The following is a 20,635-nucleotide window of genomic DNA, read 5'->3' on the forward strand; positions in this document are numbered from 1 at the left end:
TTTTCAAGAAAGTAAAATATTTTTCGGATATTGATAAATCTTATAAATCTATATTTTTTAATTTATTAATCATTATAGTCACTATCATCGGTCACCATTTACCACCGACCACCACCGGACATCTACGGCTTTCATAATTTATATAAATCTTTTTGCATTGTTTTCATATTTAATAATAAAATTTTTAAATTATAAAATTTCTATTATTATTAATATTTTTTATGGTCTTGTGAAATAAAAACTTTAATATTTTTAACTAATTTTCAATATTACAATCAAACAAAGGAAAATAAATCATTTAGAAAATATTCTTCAAGGAAAATTTTTTTACAAAAATATTTTTCAGCAAATTATTTACAGAAACAAATGGAACCTAAATGTTTCATTAGATTCTACCTGCTTTGACAAAAGATCTACCTCTAGATAGTTTTTTTGCTTATACTTGCATGAGTCATTAATTCTTGCTCGCTTTAGAGGCAAAAGAGCTAGTACAAGGGAATTTATGTTACGGAAGATCAAATCTATGGCTTAAACTATAGTAGCAGACCTTTCAAGTACTCTTTACTACTGAAATATCAGGTTGAGATTGTACATCTAGATAGTTAATACTACTAAAACTATAAAAAGAAAGAAGTTAATATCCATCCATTTCTAGGAGTGTTTGTGATCAGATCACCGCCAAACTTCTGATAAACATGAAGGAAAAAAAATAAAATATTTTAAATGCTTAATAATAATAGTAGATTAGTGATAATCACATATTATTTGGATTATACTGACTAATCATGTGATAAGAAAAAAGTAAAAAAGTCAAACTGATATTACAGGTCAACGAATGGGCCAAAAAATTTTTGATCTATTGGTCCTCATGAGTAGGGACTCTTGACCAAATATTCATACTTGTCAACCCCACTTGCAGGGACAGCTACCATTACTTTAATTGCATCCGTCTGATTACATACTGGCAAAATCAGACAGTACTTATCACTGCATATGGGTCCCACATGAACTGGCCTTCCCAACCCAAAGTCAACCCTTTCTAACCCCAGTCTTGACCATTGTGACATTATCAAAACTCCCACTGAGTCAGGACACGCTCCTGATTGACTCACTGACTCAATAACCGATCTAACGTGCTCGTTGTCTACTCTTTCTTTTGCTTTCTGTATCAAACCTGCTGCGTATCCTAAACCCTTTTCGGTTAAGTCCTTAACACTTGTTTGTGCACAGCCTAGAACAAATCCGTTGCCGTAGTATCCACCGGGTAGACTCGGTTTCACTCGGTTTCTTATATCAATACTAAACAGAAGCTTCAAGATTTGGTTTGATGGTAGATTTAAAGCCCTAGCCCAGCTTCTCCATACGTGAGCTGATACTACCTCAAAACATGTGTATGCAGGCTCACTTCGCCGACTCGTTGACTGAGCTAGCCTTTTTAACTCGTTTTGCCACCTCTTATCGAATATAATGGATGTGGGAGAGAGTTTTTCGTTATTAAACCGAGCTAAAAAACCGCAAAGGTCTGGAACTCGGTTGAACTCGGGATGACTCACTGAAAAGGGACGAGAAGGCCTTAATGGGTCAAGAAGGTGACGATCCCAAACAGGTTTAGCTTTAAAATCAGAAAAAACTCGACCATGACTCGTTGCTAATTCAGCTAACGAATTAAGAAACTCAGCACTACCAATTCCATCACAAACACAATGGTTAAACCCAACACCTAACGTGGCAGCGCCATCTTTAAGCCATGTAAGCTGAATCACAAGGAGTGGTGCGCCTTGAAGAACATCAGCCACGTAGAAATACAGAAGTTTTCTCCACTGTGTGACGTACCTTGGAGCCCTATCAAAGTCATTGATTGTATTATCAGAAAATGCTTCAACGAACACAGCACCCTGACCTCGACACAAAACCTCCAGACTCGAACCATCGGGTTTAGCCCTGACTCGTCCTGCAAGAGGGTAATAAGGGACCAAGATTTTACCCAATGCAGCTTTGAACCTAGTTGTGATATCAACTTGGTCTAAACCTAGACGAGCCTTAAAAACCAAGAGATACTCAATAGTAAAACGCAGAAAAAGCTGAGAATCAAGAGCTGAAAGAGATAATAAACGAGCGGGAGTCGACTCAGTTGGCTTGATAAGTATAGCTTCCTTGACCTGCACCGAGTTTGCCATTTTCTGGTGATTTTTCTTTAGTTTTCTTTGGATCAAAACTAGCTATGATAACCCACGCAGGGAGAAGAAGGAAGGGTTGGATCGTTTATATATATAAGGGAAACAAGATTCCAGACAATATAATTGGGTTGTTAGAAGTAATGACTTAATGGGTGTTGATTGTTAATTATATATAAATATATATAAGGTAGGAAAGGAAGCAAACAAAACATGTGTGTGTATATATATATATTTGTTGTGGGTAACTGTGGAAGATTTGAAGCAAGATTCTAAGGGCATCACTTTATAGAAAAATGAATATCAAAACAAACGTTAACAGCTTGCCTTTGCTTTCTGTCTGTTTGGCAATGGATTTGATAGCTATGACTCTGGAGAGAGAGAGAGAGAGAGTGAGAGGTGTATGGTCTTTCTTCTCTGTCGCTATCTGTTATCTTACTTTTCGTGGAGTTTTATGGGTGGTTTATTTTTATTTTTTAGTTTTTTATTTTATGTTGTGTGAGTTGATCGCATAGATGCTGATACCTGTCTAGTTCTTGTCTTGCTAGTACATATCTAGCTATTTACCAAAAGGGCAGGCCAAAAGGATGTATGCTAGTTGGGAAAAAAAATTTTAATTTCTTTTTAAAATGTTTTTATTTAACAAATAGATAATATTTTCAAATTAATGTTATTGTCATATTGATTATTTTTTTTTGTATTTCATCATGTATCATGTGGTATGCCCGGTGCGTTGATACGAATGAAATTAATCCATTGTAATATTCAAATAAATCAACACTCTTTCAACAAGTAATTCTAAATTTCGAATCTTTAACATTTTAGATAAAATTTATATGAAGATATAGCATATTATTGTTGAATTAATCTGCAATTAAAAAAATTGGATTGTAAAGATTTTACTTTCTTAATAATTGAAGTAATTTTGTTAAATTCAAGTTATTTTTTTCTATGTTTATAAAAATATATTTAGAGAAATAAATTCAAATGTTAATATCTTTTCTAAGCAACATCAATCAATATAAATCATGATATTATAACAATAAATGTAGAATAAACTTCCACGCTTTGAGACAAGCATAAAAATAGAAAGCTCGAGCTATGAAATAGAAAATAATTCAAAATTTAATGTTGAATAGATTGTATAATTGCAAGTGATAACAATAATAGCTTTTTGTCTTTTGGGGATTGTATAGGTAATGAGATATGAGAGGCCAAAGGAAAAGGCTAGGGAATTGTTGTGTGGATCACCCATAAAACTCCACGAAAAGTAAGATATGAGATAGCGAAAGACAGAGAAGAAAATTAGTATATCAATATTCTAGAGTGATATTTGTTTATTTATTTATTTATTTATTTGATGTGGGATAATATAATTCCCTATAAAAGGATTTGGATCCTCCTAGGATCCATATTTATTCAACTATTTTCAATGTCATTGCTTTTGATCTTGTCTTTATTTTTGGTTGTTTGAAAATTAATGAAGAGTTCAAAATTTGTTTTTGTTTCATCCTTTTTTTTCTGAATGAATAATTATAATACTCTCGTTTTAACTAAAAAATTATTTCATTAGTTTTGGCATACGAATGAGTCTATACATTGAGTGTTAGGTAATTATTTTCTTAATAGATCAACCATATTCTTTTAATAGTATGATTTATATTGCAATTGAATAAGGAACTAATTAAAAAAAAAAAATCTTTTACATTGCCAAATGTTTAAATAACATGATTGACAAACTTATAAAGAAAAAAAAAATGCTAGAAGTAAATTTATTTTTCATTCCTCAGACTGAAAGAAGAATATCTAAACCTGTCTCATCATTCTATTTCTTTGCCTTGTCCAAGGGGATCATTTATAGTGGAAAATGCCAACAAAAAAAATGTGCACATATGTATAATGATACAATACCATGAGCAACATCCACCTATTATCAACAAAAAAAAAAACATCCACCTAGGATACCATATCAATTAAATCATATATATATGGAACTGAAGCTCTGTTGAACTAAAATCTTTTATATATCTATGTCTTGGTTTTGGGAGAAAGGAAAGGAAATAGGATGGGTTTATATGTTTCTTCTTTGCTTTGTTAGCATATATATGTAGGCCATAGAGATTGTCTCCTAATGAGGACAGCCTCAATTTATCTTTATTCTTGTGGTAGATATGGACTATGTATATAAGAAATATTTATATTGATATGCAAGATGAAATGAAAAAAAAATTAATTCACGTTGATTCGAGATTCTTCGAAACATATCATTCAAATCATGGCGTGGTTTCATTCCGATCGATATACAGAAAAATAACTCATCATAAAAAAACTTATGCTTCTGTTATTTGATTTTACGTAAATAAATTTTTATACTCACTCGTTATATGAAAGGAGGAAACGAAACCGAACCGCAATCGAGAAGTCCCATCATCGTCTTTTCTAACATTAATTAATTTACAAGTAAAACAATGTCGCAGGCATAGTGTAGCATGAGCATCGGATGGGAATATTTTTGGTATATATTAGTTGTGTTGTGTCTCTGTAAAATCTAAAAAAGAGCCAAGAATAGGCAGCTCCTTCCTAGCTAGCCAGTATCTTCAAAGCAAAACATAAAAAATACAACAACCAACCAACCAGTCATAAGAGAAGAAGGAGACATTACTTGGATGTTGATATGACCATGACATAACTGGAGATTCCTCTTGTCAATTCCTCTCCTATCACCGCCCTATTTACTTCTTTTCGGATTTCTCAGGGACAACTATTCGGTTTTTCACTTTTTCGAATCGAGATGAATTAACTCGTGATTTAGTTACTCTCTCATCTCTCAAAAGTTACGTTAGGGGCATAGTATAAGATTCAACACATTCATATTATATACAAGTTAATATTAATATTTGTCCAACACTTTCAAATACATGTCGAGTATTTTAAAAAACATGTCATTATTAATTATTTCATTTTATTAATTTCAGACAACTTAAAAAATTTAAAACATCAATCAAATATGAAAACGAGCATATCAATAGAATATCCTAGCAAGAGTATGAGTTAGCTTTGATAAATTCAAATCCAATCTAGTTTCGAGTCAAACTTCCGATCAAAGAAAAAAGAATAATACGAGCGTAATTCGATAATTTAATTGTACATATTATGTGATATACATATATTATTTTTTATTTGTGGTACCTGGGGGTGTGTCGGTGTTACTGGTTGATATAGTAAATGAAAATGGTCACAAGAATGTGAAATCTGGTCCAACTGTGTAGGGTATTATCGAGAGGTCAAAACTGGGGTAGGACCTTTTCAAAGATGATGCAAATCAATTTAAGATAAAAAGAAAAAGATACACATATATATATAAAGGTTATGAACAAAAAGCAATGGATGAGATAAGAACCATATTTAATATTAAAAAAAAAAAAAAGATTTTATAAATTTAATCTCTTTTTGAAGGATATGCAAGAGATATCATTATCTGCTGCTTAAGCTTCTTTCTTTCTTTCTTTCTTATTCTTCAGCTCTTAGCTTATCTATGTTTATCTTTCTTTTTTTTCCAGCTGGGTTTGAGATTAAACCATCACGTCTTTTCACAAAAGCATGAGGAGACAATATGTACTTAAAAGATATTATAATTAATTATATGATTGAATGCTATTTTCTTTTCTTTTTTTCAAAAAAAAAAAAGAAAAAAGAAATTATACTCCAAAAGAATTCTGATTCCAAGACAATGGTTAGGATGCATTTACCATATATATATTCATATATTTTTTGATCATAAATTAATTTTGTAATAAGATAAGAGATTTAATAATATTTATAAATTATTGTTGTTAATTAATTTAATAATTCACTATATACATGCATGCATGTTCCCTCATTTTTCTTTTCATTTTACACTATTAACAATTTTGTAAATATGAAAATGAAAAAAATTCAATAAATCAATGATTCAAAAGAACTGTATAGTAAGATTTTTTTTTTTGCAATTATTTTTATTTTAATTCAAATTTGAAATTTCTTAAAAACCCATTACAAAATATTAATTTTTAAGATATCTCTTTGGAAAAATATCTACAAATTTCTTGTAATTTTTCTTTGTAGTTTCTAGAGACAATTTATTTATCTTAGCTTTTTTTTTTATTCAAAGATGATTGGTTGATCATAACTATTTCTCTTTTTCTTTTTTTTTTTTTTACTATAACTATTTCTCTTTTTCACAAATGAAAAAAAATTTAATTTTTGGTACTATATAATATGCAAAAAAATAAATATTCGACCAATAAATTATTAATTTAATAGCACTATGTTTTCATGTATCACTTTAATGGTAAATTTCATCAATGGAATCGTGCGGTGCTTGAAAATTTATAAGCTAAACAACAAAAATTTTTGTATACACTACAATTATTGTTTAGTGGAATTAATAATGCATTGTGACTTTGTTAGCCAAATCTATGGCCCAAAGCATGAAGGGGCCAGACGTGGGAATGGGCTTTATATATATTTTCAACACCACGTGGTGCATTTCTTAGTCAACTAGAAAGTGATTGTGTTTTTAAATAACTTGCTTTTGTCAAATAATAAGACATATTGTTCTTGTTTTTGTATGGCCTCCCAATAAATTTTCTTACCACCAAAGTCTTTTCAATTACCCTTTCGATTATTTGCATTCCTCGTACATCAAAGATTCGGTTTGAATCGGTTATTATATCATTTGATTTCAAATTTGAATGCTATAAAATATATTCTGATAAATTGAAACCTGTAGAATTTTAATATCTAATCTTTATATTAAGAGATAAATACTCGAATTTTTAATTTAATTATTTTTCTACTATTGTATTGTGCCTCACAAATGATATATTGGTTTATTATTTTTTTTTTTTGCTACCCAAATGATTTCAACTTAAATAAATAGTGTCCACTAAAAAAAAACAAAAAAAACTTACATAAGAGTATCTTCTCAAAAAAAAAAAAAAAAAAAAAAAAAAAAAAACTTAAATAAAGAGTTCCCGAAAAATAAAGATGTAAAAGAAAGATATATGTAGATAAGCCAGTAGTATCCTACTGGGCTATAAGTTGGAACCCAAACCCACTGGGCTTCTCAAATGAGCCTATTTTGACTATTGGGCTTTAAAATATTCTGTCAAACTAAGAGAAGAGCCCTTTTGAAAACAATTCTTTGAAGTTTGGAAATAGGTGAAAGATAAAATAAAATAGATTGCAAAAATATTATTCCGTTTTATTTTTATTTACCACTCCTTCACTTACATTCAAATAAAATAGATTGCAAAAATATTATAAATTCCTTTTTTTTTTTTTTTTAAATAACGTTCACTTCTTGTATCGTTTATTATTTTTTAAAAAAATTATGATTTCTTTTTATTTTTTTGGTAAATCATAAATTCATGATTTGGAAAAAGCAATTTTTCTTTTCCAAAACATTTGTCAAGAGAAGTTTCTTAAGTACAATGCAATTGGAAAATATTTCAAAAGTTGGTTGTATAATTTGTCAAGAGAAGTTTCAAAAGTTTCTTTATGTTTCAAAGATATTTTTTTAGTGGCATAATAATAATTTCATTTTACATTTTAAAATTAATGTTATTTTACAAGTTCAAAACCTCTATTAAATTTGTATTTTAAAAAATGTATGCAAACTAAAAAGAGGAGAAGAAAAAACTTAATTTGGGTTGACTTTGTTTGACAAAAGAGGAGACATTTTAACATGCACATGTTGATTATGTTGTAATCCAAACACTACTTTTAAAATTCATTTCCCGTCCAACCCCAATATAGAGCTGACGTCACCGCCGGTCACAATGCACGGCCATCTCTACCCTTACCCATTTCCATTTCCACTCCTTCCTTCGAATCCGATTCTCTTTCTCTCTTATCCTATGCTCCTCTTTCCTTCCGGCGCACTTTAGTCCCTTCCACCGTACATTCCCCTTTCTGTTCTTTCCTATGGACCCGATCCGGTCCCTCCACTTATCCACCCGCCCCTCACCATCCGGCGGCGGTGGCCGTGAAGACTGTTGGAGCGAAGGCGCGACGGAGACTCTTATCCAGGCATGGGGAGATCGTTATGTTAATCTCAACCGTGGAAATCTCCGTCAAAAGGACTGGAAGGAAGTTGCCGACGCCGTCAACGCCCGTCAAAACGGCATCAAGCCACGTAAGACCGACGTCCAGTGCAAAAATCGGATCGACACGTTGAAGAAGAAGTACAAGCTCGAGAAAGCTAAACCCCCTCCGTCGAAATGGCCGTTTTATTTCCGTCTAGATTCACTCATTGGCGTTAACGCTACCGTTAATCCCAAAAAGAAGTCTGCTGCCGTGACTTTAACCCTGAAATCGAAGTCAATCCCTAAGCTAGAGCTTTATCCTGGTGTGTCAAATTCACCTGAGGCGTCATTGGATGAAGAGAATGACGAGGATGACGATGATATAGGGTTTGATGAGAGAGTAATAAAGAAGCAGCATAGAATGGAGGATGTAGATTTCTCCGATGGGGCTGCGTGTAGGGAATTAGCAAGAGCCATATTGAAGTTTGGTGAGATATATGAAAGAATCGAGAGCTCTAAGCAGCAGCAAATGGTGGAGCTTGAGAAGCAGAGAATGGAGTTCACTAAGGAACTTGAGTTTGAGAGAATGAACATGTTCATGGATGCACAAATGGAGCTAGAAAAGAAGTCATTAAAGCGAGCCAAAGACACGTCTTCTAGTTCAGGTTAATTCATTTTCTAAATTTATGCTTTTGAATTTATGGTTGATAATATGATTTGATGAACTGTGAGTTTAGGAAAAAAAGCTAATTTATTGTGGCAATTTAATTTTTATGCTTACTAATTTCTTGGGTAATTACTAATTAGTGCGTAATTGTTCATTGTCAGTTTACTTGTATCAAGAAGGAAAACCTGAAGATTGCTATTTTTGCTTTTGTTGATTCAAATTTAGTTTTTGCTCTTCTATGGCACTTTTGTTAAGTTCTGGACAGGAATTTGATGGTTTGTGACGGGATATAGAGTTATTTGGGTTTGAAATCATTTTCATGGAAGTTTTTCTTTTATTTTTTGCTACCAAGATAGATAAATTTTGTGCGTGAAATTAAAAGTTTAAACTTCCAAGAGTTTTCTTGATTGGGATTTGAGGGGAGTCGAGGAAAACATAGTCAAAACTGAACTGGTGTAAGTACCTTGATGTTTGTTCATCTAAACATATTTTGGAATTGTATTTAGCTGCTTTGCCCTTGGTTCATTCAAACTTTGCCCAATATACACTGGCTTGGCTAGGGAGACTTTAAACAGCGTGCAGTTGACTTGTCCGGCTTCTTGATTACACCTATTACATTGTGAGATAAGAGTTTTTGTTGAACATGCTTACTAGAAATGATTTAGAGTTTGACCTTTGTGTTTTGGCTCAATGATACTAGAGTTTGTCTCAAAGGTTATGAGGTTATGAGTTCAAACTCCAGTCAAATCCTAATTAATCAAGAGAGAGAGAGAAAAAAAAAAAGCTTAAGGGTTTTATAATTGGATGATTTTCTGGAGCTTTGTAATTGTACTTCTTGCTTCTGTCTTCATAGAACTCAGTTGCTTTAAATAGTGTGAACAGTTTATTTTGTCTTCTAAAACCCCACAGAGGGAGGGAAAGCAGACCAGGATAAAAGATGCAAATGTGGGCTATGCATCTGATGTTCTTTAGCTGTCACAAGGCTTGTGATGTTGGCGGTATTTTAAATGTCTATTGGTTCTCAAATCTTACACCGATTTCAATTATGCTGAAAAGTAGAAGGCAGTTGCATTTTGAGCGGTTGTGTTGCGTACATGTATTCATAATCATCATTGGACATTTTTTATCATATATGATAAGATAAGAGCATACAACTTAGATGCATTTTGCTTGGCATTCAATATCTCTGTCTCTCTGTTCAAAATGGACATGAATGCACTAACCAACAGCCACGGACATGCATGTGCTTGCGGGTCGCAGCTTGTACGCATTCACCCAGAGCTTCCCAGATGGTTAACTTTATGCTTTACCCTTTTCTATTCCCATCTTCTTCTGTCTGTTTTGAATAAATGGATCTGGAGTCATCAAAAGGTTGTTATTGCAATGCTAATGAAATTAATGTTGCGGTTAAACTTGAGATTGCCTTACATTTAAGTTCTACTAACCGGTCGATGAATTGGGATATTTCAAAAACAGGGAAGAAGTTATAGGTGAGATCAATTGAACATTTGAATTCCATGCATAATGCTATGTACAAATCTCCATGAAAGCGTTCTTTGGATCACTCAGCTCCAGACTGAAGAAGTTTTCTGTTACATCATCAATAGATTCAAATTCGGAGCTTTTGTAGATGATTAGTGTGTAGTGTATCTATTGTTGTAACATTATTCAGTGTAAATGATTAAGTTCTGCTACAAATTCTGTTCATCTGTAGTATTCTAAACCGTAAGTAATCCCGGTGACCTATATTCCCAGCCCCAGGCATCTCATTGTTTTTTAAGTTATGAATATGATAAAGCTGTGTCTCAATAAAGTTGATGCTGATTGAACACTTCTCCTTTTTGAATGATGTTCATAGGACACCCTTAAGATATCAAAAGAAATTAGGTTTACTTTTTACTATTTAATTGTCACGAAACTCATTATTTAAGTTTTGAGGTCAAAATAGAAATCAGAATTTGCGGGAGATTTCCAAGGCATTTGCACTAAGGAGACTTGGCATTAGCTAGGGTTGCATCAAATATATTAGGCCATGTTTGGTTTGTTTTGAAAATGGATGAATGTCTTATACTGAACTAATGGATAGAATTAGTCGTTATTTCAAGAATTTACTTAAAAACCAGTATCATTCTAAGATGAATTCAAATTATTCAATTTTACATAATGAAATTTTAGTTTAAGAACTTTATTCCAGTCTCAGTTACAGAGTAAATTATTCCATTACTTGCCTACTTTGTTTCCGTAACTGGCAGCTCTGATGGCAACTACTTTCACTTCTAATGCATTGTAAGACGTACCTCTGCTCGGAATAAATGAATTCTACATTTTAAGTTTATTTATACCAAACAGAACGTTAGAAATATGCTGTAAAATGAATTCCCATCTTTGGATTCGCATTGCACCAAAAAAGTAAACAGCTTCATGTGGGGTTGAAAATATCATTACCCAACTGCTCCAATAGCAAAGCTACTTGAGGGCTTTTGTGAATTCTAAGTTCTGCTACTGTGCCAAATTACTATTACAGCCATTAAAAATGGTTATATGGATGATTAACCAAAAAAAAAAAAATCCATGTTCAGAAAGGGGAAAAAAAAAAATGCAAATACTGATTAAACAGAATAATTAGGCTAATATTGTCTCCCTGGGTTATAGTGCATGAGGTCAGACCACAAATCCAGATAGTTCTCATCTTCTTTAAGAATTTCTGATATGTAAAAAATATAAATAAGCTAATTGACCAGTGCATAGAACAATTTTGATATAATAAACTACACTAATCTGAATTATTCAGAGAATTTCCCTTTGTTTAATTCTTGATTGGAAACATAAGCTGGAAAAGCCAAGTTCTTGAAATCAACATTAACACGAGAGAAGGAAGAAGGAAAAGAAAAAGAATACATATATATATATCTTAAAATACTAAAATATATATGGGAATTGACTAAAATCAATATTGATAAACCCATCTTGACTCGACTCAGATGAATTTTGGCTAAAATTTCCAATAAATCCACTGCAAGCAGGAAATTCAGAGAAATTTGGTGGCAAGTTACTGGGATAATCATGGAGAAAAGGAGAAGAAGAAAACGAAGAATTTGCAGTATACTTAGCTAAACGAGCTTTAGCAATGGCAAGATCAAGTTGTAGTTCAACCATTTTTCTCTGCAACAAAGCAATAGCACCAATGCAACCATAAACAGGATCTCTAAGCCTTGCTTCAGCTTCATAAGCTAAAGAATTGACAGTATCTTCTCTTTGCTCTTCAGGAACTTCAATGAGGATCTTGCTTACGTTGCTTGCACCAAAAACTTTGTGTACTTTTGCGAACTTCTTAGGCTCATCGGATCGAAAATACGGTGCGAATATGCAATTTGTTATGCATCTTCTTTTTAAGAACTTGCAGGCTGCACATGAAGAGCTTGAACGAGGCTCTTGACTTCTCATTGCTTCATATATCACAGTCCACCTTCTCTGTCCTATATCCTTCACAACCATTTACTACTATATATACACACATTATTTATGTGTACCAATCGACATAGTTGGTAATACTAATTTATTGTTGCTTTGGCTTATTAGGTCAGTTGTTACAGCCCCGTGCTAATAATGCGAAGGTTTGGAGGCCTCTATGGCCATTTCATTTTTATTTTGGTTCGAGTTAGTTTAATAACTTAATCGAATAGGCTTTTATTGCTCGGTTCAATAATTGTCGGTTTGGCCTATTAGCTCAGTTGGTTAGAACCTTGTGCCAATAATGCGAGGTCACAGATTGGGCCATTGATTTCAATTATATTTTGAGATGGGTTGAGACCTGTATGGCCGTTCCATTTTTATTTTAGTTTGAATTAGTTTAATAAATTTAATCAAATAGGCTTTTATTGCTCGGTTCAATAATTGTTGGTCTGGCCTCTTAACTCAGTTGGTTAGAGCGTCGTGCTAATAATGCGAAGGTCACAGGTTTGAGACCTGTATGGGCGGGCAATTGATTTTGGTTATATTTAGAGATGGTGAGTTAGTTTACAAACTTAATCGAATAGCTTTTATTGCTTGGTTCAATAATAGTTGGTCTGGCCTCTTAGCTCAGTTGGTTAGAGCGTTGTGCTAATAACGCGAAGGTCGCAGGTTTGGGACCTACATGGGCCAGTGATTTCAATTATATTTAGAGATGGTTTGAGACCTGTATGAGCCATTGATTTTGATTATATTTAGAGTTGGTTTGAGACCTGTATTGGCCATTTCATTTTTATTTTGGTTCAAGTTAGTTTAACAAACTTAATCGAATTTTATTGCTCGGCTCAATAATAATTGGTTTGGCCTATTAGCTCAGTTGGTTAGAGCGTCGTGCTAATAACGCGAAGGTCGCAGGTTCGAGACCTGCATGGGCCATTAATTCCGATTATATTTAGAGATGGTTTGAGACCAGTATAGGCCATTTGAATATATTTTGGTTTGAGTTAGTTTAACAAACTTAATCGAATAAGCTTTTATTGCTCGGTTCAATAATAGTTGGTCTGGCCTATTAGCTCAGTTGGTTAGAGCGTCGTGCTAATAACGCGAAGGTCGCAGGTTCGAGACCTGCATGGGCCATTGATTCCGATTATATTTAGAGATGGTTTGAGAACAGTATGGGCCATTTGATTTTATTTTGGTTTGAGTTAGTTTAACAAACTTAATCGAATAGGCTTTTATTGCTCGGTTCAATAATAGTTGGTCTGGCCTATTAGCTCAGTTGGTTAGAGCGTCGTGCTAATAACGCGAAGGTCGCAGGTTCGAGACCTGCATGGGCCATTGATTCTGATTATATTTAGAGATGGTTTGAGACTAGTATGTGCCATTTGATTTCATTTTGGTTTGAGTTAGTTTAACAAACTTAATCGAATAAGCTTTTATTGCTCGGTTCAATAATAGTTGGTCTAGCCTATTAGCTCAGTTGGTTAGAGCGTCGTGCTAATAACGCGAAGGTCGCAGGTTCGAGACCTACATGGGCCATTGATTCCGATTATATTTAGAGATGGTTTGAGAATAGTATGGGCCATTTGATTTTATTTTGGTTTGAGTTAGTTTAACAAACTTAATCGAATAGGCTTTTATTGCTCGGTTCTGTAACATCCTACTGAATCGAATCGTTGCATAGAGTCGAGTCGAGTTGGGCCGAACAAGAATCCAGTTCTTTATTTTGGTTTGAGTTAGTTTAACAAACTTAATCGAATAGGCTTTTATTGCTCGGTTCTGTAACATCCTACTGAATCGAATCGTTGCATAGAGTCGAGTCGAGTTGGGCCGAACAAGAATCCAGTTCGAGCCATTTAAATCCAGAGTGGGGTAGAATGGGATGTAACTTAAATAAGTAAAAGAAGTGGACTTACTTGAATGAAACAAAAAGATCAAAGTATAAGGAGTAGGACTTACTTGCACTAAAATATAAAGTTTAGGTATTAAAATGCAACATATGGAAAATATAGGTACTATTTGGTAATTTTTAACACACAATCAAAGATAAATTTGGACTACACGAGACTTCCATTTCAGTTTGCCTTCTTCATTTTCTTCCTCTTCATCTTCAACATCTTCTTCATCTTCATCTTCCTCTTCATCTCCTTTCATCTTTCTCTTCATCTCCTTCCTTTCTCCATCCATTTTCATGTGATTTAAACACTAAATTCAACCTAGAACTCTATCCAAGTAAGTAGCCCTTCTTGATTTTCATACTTTTGTGATATTTTAGATGATTTCTAAGAGTTATTATGTATAGGAGAGGGGAACTCAAAGTTGGAAGAAAAGGAAGCTAAGAAGAGGATTTAAAGCTCTTTTGGTTGAAGGTTTGATATCTCTTTTAGTTTTTCACATTTTCTTGCATGAAAACTTGTGTAGTGTGTTGATAATGAAAACATATATTGCTGAATGTTGAATTAGAGGTCTGTAAATGGTGATAAAGCATGGGATGAATTGAATGAATGAAGTAGATATTGATTTCATGCTGAACCCAGTTTGTTGGACCATTGACCAGTAACTTCACCCTGATTTTGACTCTGTTTAACGATGGAATTAGGAAGTGGTATAGAAGAGTTATTTGTTCCTCTATGTTTTATCTGTCCATGAGTTTTTGAATCACCTAATTTGGAGTTATAAATTGAGAGATATGACCAAAATAGTACAGACTGTGCAGGCTGGAAATCAACAGTCTGGACGGACTAGAAGTTGCTCATTTCGGTAAATATTTGCCTACCTTACCAACGTAATTAAGAGATGTGGCAGAAGACAAATTTGTAGCCTAATGTGTTAGCTAACCATAGAAGGCAGAATCACCTAAATTGGAGTTATATATTGAGATCTGTGACCAAAATAGTATAACTATAGTGTACATGCCATGACTACCCTGATGAACTAAGCAGTTGTTATTTTTATAGGAGGATGTCACAGGAAGGTGAAAGCGAGTCACACGCCTCCAGAGCTGTGGAGGGTGAGGCTCCAGTAGCACCAGGTCAAGAGGTGCTGTTAAAGCAACTTGCAGATACGTTTAGACAGATTGCAGGGGTGGTACCTCAGGCATCAGTAGTAGTAGACAGAGAAAGAAAGTCCCCACTAGAAAAGCTTAGAAAATATGGTGCAAAAGAATTCAGAGCTAGCAAGGACGACAATCCCGAAACAGCTGAGTATTGGTTAGATGGTACTTTAAGAGTCCTGGAGCAATTACAGTGTACACTAGTGGACAAGTTGATTGTGTGTTAAAAATTACCAAATAGTACCTATATTTTCCATATGTTACATTTTAATACCTAAACTTTATATTTTAGTGCAAGTAAGTCCTACTCCTTATACTTTGATCTTTTTGTTTCATTCAAGTAAGTCCACTTCTTTTACTTATTTAAGTTACATCCCATTCTACCCCACTCTGGATTTAAATGGCTCGAACTGGGTTCTTGTTCGGCCCAACTCGACTCGACTCTATGCAATGATTCGATTCAGTAGGATGTTACAGTTCTACCCTTCTAAATAAAAAACTTCGTCCCGAAGTTTACCTGTTGTGAACAAATGCGGATACTGTTGTCGCATGATTTCTTCAGATTCCCAAGTTGCTTCTTCTGTTTTATGATTCCTCCAAAGAACTTTGACCAATGCTATTTTCTTGTTTCGCAATTCTTTAATTTCTCTGGCTAGGATCTGAACTGGTTCTTCTTCATAAGTGAGATCTGGTTGAATTTCACTCTCTTCTGCTGATAACACGTGTGATGGGTCAGATCTGTATCTCCTTAACATTGATACATGAAAGACATTATGAATTCGATCTAATGTCGAATGTAACGCTAGGCGATAGGCTAATGGTCCTACACGTTCAAGAATCTCGTATGGACCAATGAACCTAGGACTAAGCTTACCCTTTCTTCTAAACCTTAGGATCTTTTTCCATGGTGACACTTTTAGAAATACTTTATCACCGACCGTATACTCAATGTCCTTTCTCTTTAAATCAGCATAGGACTTCTGTCGATCACTTGCTTCCTTCAGCCGTTTTCTGATGATTTCCACTTTCTCTTCTGTTTCTCTAACCAAATCTGGACCCAAAATCTTCTTCTCACTAAGTTCTGTCCAACACACAGGTGTCCTGCATTTTCTGCCATACAACGCTTCATATGGTGCCATCTTGATGCTCGATTGATAGCTGTTGTTGTAGGCAAATTCCATGAGATGTACATATCTGTCCCAACTGCCTTCAAATTCTATAACACATGATCTCATCATGTCTTCCAGGATTTGAATTACTCTCTCTGACTGGCCATCTGTCTGAGGATGAAAGGCAGTGCTGAAATGTAGTTTCGTTCCTAATGCGTCTTGCAGTTTACCCCAGAACTTCGATGTAAACCTTGGATCACGATCCGATATAATGGATGATGGAACTCCATGTAGTCGAACGATTTCTCTAACATAGATTTCTGCTAACTTGTCCAGAGAATAGTCCATCCTGACTGGTAGAAAGTGCGCAGACTTGGTTAATCTGTCAACAATTACCCATACTGCATCATGCTTCCGCTGCGTCTGAGGTAATCCGGTAACAAAATCCATCGTGATCTGATCCCATTTCCATGTTGGAACTGTTATTGGATGAAGCAACCCAGCTGGCAATTGATGTTCTGCTTTTACTTGTTGACATGTCAAACATCTTGTTACGAAGTTTCCAATGTCTTTCTTCATGCCTGGCCACCAATAGCCTTTCTTCAAATCTTGATACATCTTAGTACTGCCTGGATGCATTGTATATGGACTGTTGTGAGCTTCATGCAGAATCTTCTGTCTGATTTCCCCTTGTGGTACAACAACTCTGTCTTCATAGAACAATACTCCACTGTTATCCATTTGAATTTCCCACCATGGTCTTCCTGTACTTGTTTAACCCATAGTGCTATGTGCTCATCTTTCTTCTGTGCTTCTGCAACTTCCTGAACCCAAGATGGTTGTACTTGCATTTGTGCTAGAATAGCTCCCTGCTGTTGCAACTCCATGTTGATTCTCATTGCTCTCAAAGCATACAATGGTTTTCGACTAAGGGCATCAGCTACCACATTAGCTTTACCCGGATGGTAATTAATGACATAATCATAATTAGCCAGAATCTGCATCCACTTCCGTTGTCTTGAATTCAGGTCTTTCTGTGTCGGTAAATACTTTAAACTCTGATGATCAGTGTAAATGTAACACTTTTCACCGTATAGATAATGCCTCCATACTTTGAACGCTAGAATAATGGCTGCCAGTTCTAAATCATGGGTTGGATAATTCAATTCATGTGGCTTCAATTGTCTGGAGACATAAGCTACCACTTTACTGTCTTGCATGAGTACACATCCTAACCCAGTATGAGAGGCATCACTGTAAATCTCAAATTCTTTACCTGACACTGGTTGGGTCAACACTGGTGCTTCAGTCAACTTTTTCTTCAAAGTTTCAAAACTCTGCTGACACCTATCATCCCATTGGAATACAACCTCTTTCTTCAATAATCTTGTTAAAGGTGATGCAATGATGGAGAATCCCTTTAAGAACTTTCTGTAATAGCCGGCTAAACCCAAAAAACTTTGAACTTCTGTAACATTCCTGGGTGGTCTCCAATCAATAATAGCTTCAATCTTCTTCGGATCCACTCTGATACCCTCTGATGACACCACATGTCCTAAGAAAGAAACTTCTTCCAGCCAAAACTCACACTTACTGAGCTTGGCATACAGCTGTTTATCCCTCAGTGTCTGAAGTACAATCCGCAAATGTTTATCATGTTCAACCCTGTCTCTGGAGTAGACCAAAATGTCATCTATAAACACCACCACGAACTGATCTAGATATGAATGAAACACGCGGTTCATAAGATCCATGAAAACCGCCGGTGCATTAGTGAGACCGAATGGCATTACTAAAAATTCATAGTGACCATATCGGGTCCTGAATGCCGTCTTGGAGATATCTTCTTCCTTTATCCGCAACTGATGGTATCCCGACCTGAGATCGATCTTAGAAAACATGCCTGCACCCTTTAGCTGATCAAACAAATCGTCGATTCGAGGCAATGGATACTTATTCTTGATTGTCAGCTTGTTCAGCTGTCTATAATCAATACACAGTCTGAGTGATCCATCTTTCTTCTTTACGAATAATATGCTCCATTAAGGTTAGGCAGAAACCACGTAGATAAGACTATGTCGCGACATAGGATAGCAGATCTGCACCCCATACAGTTTGGTACTCCAGCGACAGGCTGTTGAGTGGATATGATTTATATACGGGCCATAACAGCCCAGCCATACAGTATTCATCCAGTTTCATACAGTTCATACAGTTTTTCTTATCACTTTGGTTTCACTATAACCTTATGGAGCCATGCAGTTATGTGATTTATTATTTATAAAGTATACGATGGTTAATAAAAGTTGCAAAATTTATACAGCATCATGAACAGTAGGTAAAATCATGAAAGTATAATGATATGTGTGCTTATATGTTTATTGTTTTATTTCTTATTAAATTGAGATATCCACTGAGCATTATTTGCTCAGCGAGTTATTTATTTAACTCGTAGGTTTCGAGACTGGACCGTAGAGAATCAGCTTACAACTGCTGCAGTTCATCTGTGGAAGACTCAGTCTTCAGGGTAGCTACTCATTTGGATATTTTGATTCTGTCTATCCTTATCATGGCATGTACAGGGCACACAGTTGGGCCCATTTCATTTTGAAAATTAGTATCATGTCTTGTAAAAATATTAAGTACATATCTATATTTTCCTAATGTAAAAAGCAACAGCTTGACATCATAATCAGCATACAACATGATATTAGCATGAAAGGACATAGGTTCAACCAGATTGTAGCGTCTCAGCTCGGTTCATTTGAGTTAACGGGTGGACCGGGAAGGGATGTTACAGGTTCAATAACAGGTGGTCTGGCCTATTAGCTCAGTTGGTTAGAGCGTCGTGCTAATAACGCGAAGGTCGCAGGTTCGAGACCTGCATGGGCCATTGATTCTGATATTGCTCGGTTCAATAATAGTTGGTCTGGCCTATTAGCTCAGTTGGTTAGAACATCGTGATAATAATACAAAGGTCGTAGGTTCGAGACCTGCATGGGCCAATGATTTCGTTTATATTTAGAGATGGTTTGAGACCAGTATGGGCCATTTGATTTTATTTTGGTTTGAGTTAGTTTAACAAACTTAATCGAATAGGCTTTTATTGCTTGGTTCAATAACAGGTGGTCTGGCCTATTAGCTCAGTTGGTTAGATCATCGTGCTAATAACGCGAAGGTCGCATGTTCGAGACCTGCATGGGCCATTGATTTCGATTATATTTAGAGATTGTTTGAGACCAGTATGGGCCATTTGATTTTATTTTGGCTTGAGTTAGTTTAACAAACTTAATCGAATAGGCTTTTATTGCTCAGTTCAATAATAGTTGGTCTGGCCTATTAGCTCAGTTGGTTAAAGCGTCGTGCTAATAACGCGAAGGTCGCAGGTTCGAGACCTGCATGGGCCATTGATTCCTATTATATTTAGAGATGGTTTGAGACCAGTATGGGTTATTTGATTTTTTATTTTGGTTTGAGTTAGTTTGACAAACTTAATCGAATAGGCTTTTATTGCTCAGTTCAATAATAGTTGGTCTGGCCTATTAGCTCAGTTAGTTAGAGCGTCGTGCTAATAACGCGAAGGTCACAGGTTCGAGACCTGCATGGGCCATTGATTTAACAAACTTAATCGAATAGGCTTTTATTGCTCGGTTCAATAATAGTTGGTCTGGCCTATTAGCTCTGTTGGTTAGAGCATCGTGCTAATAACGCGAAGGTCGCAGGTTCGAGCCATTGATTTCGATTATATTTAGAGATGGTTTGAGACCTGTATGCTCATTTGGTTAGAGCATCATGCTAATATGAGTAACTTAGCTTGCTCAATTAAGCTGAATTTATACTTATAAAATTTTATACTTAGTTATAATTTGAAGTCCAAGGTACTAAAGAATTAATTCATGATTTTTTTTTTAAACCAATGTTCTACCTAGGGGTGGCCACGGTTCCGAAACCGGCGGTTCCGGTTCCAAAAAATCTGGAATCGAAACAAAACCGAAAAGTTCCGGTTTCAGTTCTGGTACGGTGACAAAACTGACAGTTCCGATCGGTTTTTCGGCGAATCGCATAATTTTAAAATTTAAATTTTGAAGACTGATTTTCAAAATTTAATAAATTCG

The 20,635-nt window shown here is 34.9% G+C and overlaps 3 protein-coding genes, 1 long non-coding RNA gene and 8 other non-coding genes across 13 annotated transcripts; 10 read left to right on the top strand and 2 right to left on the bottom strand.

Annotated features, from left to right (window-relative positions):
• Positions 1–702: 702 nt before the first annotated feature.
• LOC105645905 (HXXXD-type acyl-transferase family protein) lies at positions 703–2,418 on the bottom strand. Its single transcript, XM_012231651.4, has one exon. It carries the CDS (start codon positions 2,175–2,177, stop codon positions 867–869), a length of 1,311 nt encoding a protein of 436 aa, XP_012087041.1. The 5' UTR covers positions 2,178–2,418; the 3' UTR covers positions 703–866.
• Positions 2,419–7,897: 5,479 nt separating this feature from the next.
• On the top strand, positions 7,898–10,740 carry LOC105645889 (sequence-specific DNA binding transcription factor). 2 transcript variants are annotated; one of them, XM_012231631.4, is made up of 2 exons: positions 7,898–8,907; positions 9,071–9,223. In XM_012231631.4, the coding sequence occupies exons 1-2, from the start codon at positions 8,142–8,144 to the stop codon at positions 9,121–9,123; spliced, it is 819 nt and encodes a 272-aa protein (XP_012087021.1). In that variant the 5' UTR covers positions 7,898–8,141; the 3' UTR covers positions 9,124–9,223. The 2 variants fall into 2 exon arrangements, with proteins under 2 accessions (XP_012087021.1, XP_012087029.1); XM_012231639.4 differs by lacking the exon at positions 9,071–9,223 and adding an exon at positions 10,386–10,740 and having other exon boundaries at positions 7,912–8,907.
• Positions 10,741–11,662: 922 nt separating this feature from the next.
• Positions 11,663–12,494, bottom strand: LOC105645881 (LOB domain-containing protein 21). Its single transcript, XM_012231618.4, has one exon. It carries the CDS (start codon positions 12,402–12,404, stop codon positions 11,829–11,831), a length of 576 nt encoding a protein of 191 aa, XP_012087008.2. The 5' UTR covers positions 12,405–12,494; the 3' UTR covers positions 11,663–11,828.
• A 727-nt stretch (positions 12,495–13,221) lies between these two features.
• TRNAI-AAU (transfer RNA isoleucine (anticodon AAU)) lies at positions 13,222–13,295 on the top strand. The gene has a single exon. It is a non-coding gene; the product is annotated as a tRNA-Ile (tRNA).
• Positions 13,296–13,422: 127 nt separating this feature from the next.
• TRNAI-AAU (transfer RNA isoleucine (anticodon AAU)) lies at positions 13,423–13,496 on the top strand. Its single transcript has one exon. It is a non-coding gene; the product is annotated as a tRNA-Ile (tRNA).
• Positions 13,497–13,623: 127 nt separating this feature from the next.
• TRNAI-AAU (transfer RNA isoleucine (anticodon AAU)) lies at positions 13,624–13,697 on the top strand. The gene has a single exon. It is a non-coding gene; the product is annotated as a tRNA-Ile (tRNA).
• A 127-nt stretch (positions 13,698–13,824) lies between these two features.
• Positions 13,825–13,898, top strand: TRNAI-AAU (transfer RNA isoleucine (anticodon AAU)). The gene has a single exon. It is a non-coding gene; the product is annotated as a tRNA-Ile (tRNA).
• A 577-nt stretch (positions 13,899–14,475) lies between these two features.
• LOC149495919 (uncharacterized) lies at positions 14,476–19,212 on the top strand. Its single transcript, XR_016321456.1, has 3 exons — positions 14,476–14,591; positions 14,662–14,728; positions 18,976–19,212. It is a non-coding gene; the product is annotated as an uncharacterized LOC149495919 (long non-coding RNA).
• A 127-nt stretch (positions 19,213–19,339) lies between these two features.
• TRNAI-AAU (transfer RNA isoleucine (anticodon AAU)) lies at positions 19,340–19,413 on the top strand. Its single transcript has one exon. It is a non-coding gene; the product is annotated as a tRNA-Ile (tRNA).
• A 239-nt stretch (positions 19,414–19,652) lies between these two features.
• TRNAI-AAU (transfer RNA isoleucine (anticodon AAU)) lies at positions 19,653–19,726 on the top strand. Its single transcript has one exon. It is a non-coding gene; the product is annotated as a tRNA-Ile (tRNA).
• A 127-nt stretch (positions 19,727–19,853) lies between these two features.
• Positions 19,854–19,927, top strand: TRNAI-AAU (transfer RNA isoleucine (anticodon AAU)). The gene has a single exon. It is a non-coding gene; the product is annotated as a tRNA-Ile (tRNA).
• A 129-nt stretch (positions 19,928–20,056) lies between these two features.
• Positions 20,057–20,130, top strand: TRNAI-AAU (transfer RNA isoleucine (anticodon AAU)). The gene has a single exon. It is a non-coding gene; the product is annotated as a tRNA-Ile (tRNA).
• The last annotated feature ends 505 nt before the right edge of the window (positions 20,131–20,635 follow it).

The sequence above is a fragment of the Jatropha curcas genome, chromosome 6, assembly GCF_041381405.1.
Source record: "Jatropha curcas cultivar XTBG-Jc1 chromosome 6, XTBG_Jcur_1.0, whole genome shotgun sequence".
Lineage (NCBI taxonomy): Eukaryota > Viridiplantae > Streptophyta > Magnoliopsida > Malpighiales > Euphorbiaceae > Jatropha > Jatropha curcas.